This window comes from Morus notabilis, unplaced genomic scaffold, assembly GCF_000414095.1.
Source record: "Morus notabilis unplaced genomic scaffold, ASM41409v2 Scaffold1498, whole genome shotgun sequence".
Classification (NCBI taxonomy): domain Eukaryota; kingdom Viridiplantae; phylum Streptophyta; class Magnoliopsida; order Rosales; family Moraceae; genus Morus; species Morus notabilis.
The window spans coordinates 65,624-70,208 of NW_010358258.1; the positions used below are offsets into that span (position 1 = coordinate 65,624).

Sequence of the window (4,585 nt, forward strand, 5' to 3'; positions counted from 1 at the left end):
GCTTCAAAGTTAAATATAATAACAATATTAAGTTTTTGCTATTTTAATATTAAAATTTAACATATCTTCAAATTCTTGTGTATCCACTTCTTTATCATTTTGATATCTTCTACTCTCACATTTGTTTCCATTCCATATTGTAAAAATTGAGTATAAATGCTAATAGATTAATGGAAGTATTTCCTTAAAACATAGGTGGATAAAATTTTAAAAAATAATATTGATGAAAACAAAGTAGAGAACTTCCAAACAAGATATCTAAAAATAGAAAGATAGAGATATCAAAATTACCGGAAAATGGGGAGATTTTTTTTTTCTTTGGTCAAATAATGGACGACCAAGTTTAAGAAGGGAAAGTCGACTCTTGGAGCAGAGGAATGAAAATGGATTGAGAATAAGCTTGAAGTCGTTAGAGAGAAGCAAATTAATAGGTGGGAAACTGAGACTTTTTAGGTTTTTTTTTTTCCCCCTTTTTGTCTCGAGAAATACAAAAAATGTTACTCAAAAGATGTCCTCTTTACATTTATACCACCCAATGACATAAACTTAAGTCCCGTTCATTTCGCTGATTCGAATTTAGAATTCGAGTTTTGCTACAGTAAAAAACTCTCACAAACAATCACATCTAACTTTTTTACTACAGTAAAAAGTTCTCACATAAAATCACATCTCAACTCGAATTAAAAATTCGAATCAGCGAACTAAACAGACCCTTAATATTCATATCCTCTTTACATTTATACCATCCAATGACATAAATTTAATATTCAGCTCAATTCACTAGAAAAATATCCTGAGAGTATATTACCGGATTATTTTTTTCTTCCCAATAAAAATGGTCGGAGTCTTTAAAAGAGTATTCTAATAGAATACTTTTGATGTTCCAAATATTTTTAGTGGCATACTATGTAATTTTTCCTTTTCTATTTGTAAAGTCTCTTTTTGCCCACATTTCTCATGATTCTAATATGAGGAAGAAAGAATTTTGGTAAAGAGAGAAAATAAAAACAAAGAAAAAGAAAATAAAAAGGTTATGGCCAGCAACTCTCTCCCCTTTGTCGCATGATTGCTTGCGTTTACTCATTAAATTCGTATGAAAAGATTTCGTAAAACAAAGCACTTTAATTGCATAATGCCATGTGTCATATGACAGGTCCGTGTCATAAAATTATGCAAAATTAACATAATTCATAAACAAGAATTTTGTTTGTGCAGTTCTGTAATTTTTGGTTTATTTTGCAGGAATTTTTCAAATTAATTGGTGGGGAACTGAGATTTTTAGGTTTTTTTTTTCCCCCTTTTTGTCTCGAGAAATACAAAAAATGTTACTCAAAAGATGTCCTCTTTACATTTATACCACCCAATGACATAAACTTAATATTCATATCCTCTTTACATTTATACCATCCAATGACATAAATTTAATATTCAGCTCAATTCACTAGAAAAATATCCTGAGAGTATATTACCGGATTATTTTTTTCTTCCCAATAAAAATGGTCGGAGTCTTTAAAAGAGTGTTCTAATAGAATACTTTTGATGTTCCAAATATTTTTAGTGGCATACTATGTAATTTTTCCTTTTTTATTTGTAAAGTCTCTTTTTGCCCACATTTCTCATGATTCTAATATGAGGAAGAAAGAATTTTGGTCAAGAGAGAAAAAAAAAAAACAAAGAAAAAGAAAATAAAAAGGTTATGGCCAGCAACTCTCTCCCCTTTGTCACATGATTGCTTGCGTTTACTCATTAAATTCGTATGAAAAGATTTCGTAAAACAAAGCACTTTAATTGCATAATGCCATGTGTCATATGACAAGTCCGTGTCATAAAATTATGCAAAATTAACATAATTCATAAACAAGAATTTTGTTTGTGCAGTTCTGTAATTTTTGGTTTATTTTGCAGGAATTTTTCTGATGTTTCTTTTTTTAAAAAAAGAAAAAAAACATCAGTATTCTCTATTTATAGCCGTTAGATTTGTGTTACTTTTTTAATCTGATTTGACTTTTAAATAGATTTAATATTAAATATGACGACTGATAAGTAAAGAATATCGGTATTCTAAAAAAAAAAAAAAAAAAAAGAACACGGGAAAAGTCCCTTATTTTGCTCAAAACCCACATTATACAACAATCCATTCATAACAAGTATTATTGTGCTGATGAGAGCATTCGTTGGAAGAGAGAGGTTCCTGAAAGTTAAAACACGAGTCACAAACTGCCTCCAAAAGGAAGAAAACCTTTTAAAAGTAAAACTTAAAAAACAAATGTTGATTATCTCAACAAGAGACGTTGTTAGTTACAATTTAACATAGAATATAACAATTACCTCACAAATTACTCTCTATGCAGTACAGGCAGGGGTGGTTAAAACATGTATGAAGCTGGAAATTGTTGAACGATACATGTGCCTCAACGAACCTCAGAACATTCTTCAATTGGGATGTGGTCATTATGCCAATGGCTGCCATCTGTGTCTGCCACAATAGGTAGGGAGGACTGCGACATTGGACTTGGAAACAACAGCTTCAAACGGAAAGCGTCAACTCCGTTCAAGTAATAGCGGAAGAGCCGCTTTGCCCTTACAAAACCAAGACGACCGTATAGAGCCAGCGCTCCTTTGTTCGTGACTTCTGCCTCTAGTGTCACCTTAATAAAACAAGAATAAGACAAACATAAAGCACTAGTATGAAATGATTGATTCAAAACTTCAAAACCAATCGAATGGTCATGAATAGACTCAAAAATAAAGGTTTATTGGCTGTAATGCAGAAGGTGAGCAAAGGGAAATGGAACAACATAGCTATGTTCATGTACAGAAAAAGTGTAATATATGAAGATAGAAAAGGAAACCTTCTAATACTAAAGAATTTGACTAGACGTCAGCACTATTAGAAGAATCTGTTAACCAGGAATCCACATTGTATCCCGGATACGCCAATAAGTTCCGATGGTCACTGAATGTAAAACTCATGGTAGCCAGCCAATAATAGCTTGACCAATTGTTTCAACATATGACATGTATAATAAAAACAGTCGTTCACTAAGAATGTGATTGCAGAACAAGTTTTCTAGATTGAAAAGGGAAGATACGAAAGGAGGGGGGGAAACGTGGTATGGTGTACATTCCAAGAGAGACTTGGGAAACAATGGAAAATTTCTTTCTAGATGAAGGGTTCAGAACCAAGACAAAGTATAGGGCTAATAAGAAGAATAAATTGGCAAAGAATAAAGGTTAGAAGAAAACAGCAGAAATAAAAAGAGTCAACTATTGTTTCAGTAAATTCATATTTCCTTACACTAATAAAAGTGGTATGGATAAAAAACAAGGCTTTATAAGTGGTATTGGATCTAATTTGCGCCAACTATCCTTTGTTCGTTTCCATAAAATTACTAATGTAATAAGTGGAAAGACCATAAACATGCTAACATACCTCTTCACAACCTGATTCCATCATCACTTGAATAGATCTGGTTACAAGCTCTGTAGCTACAAATCCAAAAATAAAAAGAAAGCCGTCAAGGCAAATTTTACATGTTCACGTAATTTACCGAAGCAAAATTCGGTGAAATACAAGGGAAAAAAAATCACAATTAAGTTTTTGAAAAGGAAAAAAAAAAAAAAAAAAAGGTTGATACGATCAGTATTTCAATACAGATATAGGGAATGAACATCCTTTGTCTACATTAAAACTAACAAATTTTAACAGCACAAACAAGCATATCTGAGCAAATTTTTGTTTAGACATACAAAACATGTGTAAGTATCATTACAGACTTTATAAGAAACAAGCATTTCTCCAAACATTTGTAATGTATCATATTAAATTCCCAAGACTAGTAGTAAAAGCACAATCTTTTAGTAACGACTATAAACCTAAATATATAACATTTAAGTTTCACACCTTTTTTTTCTATATATTTCAAGTTGGGTTCTCGACGAATACCAAATAAAATCGTAAAATAAAAAAAATTAAGATAATAAAATTAATACCAATGCCTTTTCCTCTATAGGGCTTGATCACAACCAGCATGGCAATGTAGCCTCTAAACGTGTTTCTATGCTCTCCCATTTTGCACACCACTGTTCCCACACATTTCCCTCTATGAAACGCCTGCCCAATCATACATATATATATATATATATATCTTTTGTTAATCGAAAGTAAATTAGATAAAACCCTAGAAATGAAAAGGGGGAAAAGAGTACCAAGAAAGAGAGCTGAGGCCATAAATAGACGAAGTAACGGTAAGTGAAGATGGAGTAGGGCTCGCTGAGTTCGGAATCGACGAGTCCCATGATAAGGGGCAAGTGGTGTTCTCCGCCATAGCTCACGTACTCGATCTCCGATGCCGAGAATTCTTCTTCTTCTACTACTTTTTCTGCGTTTTCATTTCCCTCTTCTTCTGTCTTCTTCGTCGCCTCCATTCTTTATTTCTTTCTCACCCCAAACGAACGACAAATGAAAGTCCTCCCCCAAGGAGATGGAGGGACGGCAATGAGGTTCAGTTCAAGGCCTTTACTTAGGACTACACAGGTGGGTTAGAAATTTTATACGGGCGAGACGAACAAATATCCTTAAAAA

General features: G+C 32.7%; 1 protein-coding gene across 2 annotated transcripts; it reads right to left on the reverse strand.

Moving 5' to 3' along the window:
* Positions 1-2,084: 2,084 nt before the first annotated feature.
* LOC21385623 (N-alpha-acetyltransferase MAK3) lies at positions 2,085-4,560 on the reverse strand. 2 transcript variants are annotated; one of them, XR_002901663.1, is made up of 5 exons: positions 4,210-4,560; positions 3,994-4,114; positions 3,434-3,489; positions 2,329-2,648; positions 2,085-2,191 (listed from the first exon to the last, which is right to left on the reverse strand). XR_002901663.1 is itself a non-coding variant. In XM_024161820.1 (4 exons), the coding sequence occupies exons 1-4, from the start codon at positions 4,426-4,428 to the stop codon at positions 2,412-2,414; spliced, it is 633 nt and encodes a 210-aa protein (XP_024017588.1). In that variant the 5' UTR covers positions 4,429-4,560; the 3' UTR covers positions 2,085-2,411. The 2 variants fall into 2 exon arrangements, 1 of the variants encoding a protein (XP_024017588.1); XM_024161820.1 differs by having other exon boundaries at positions 2,085-2,648.
* Positions 4,561-4,585: the final 25 nt, after the last annotated feature.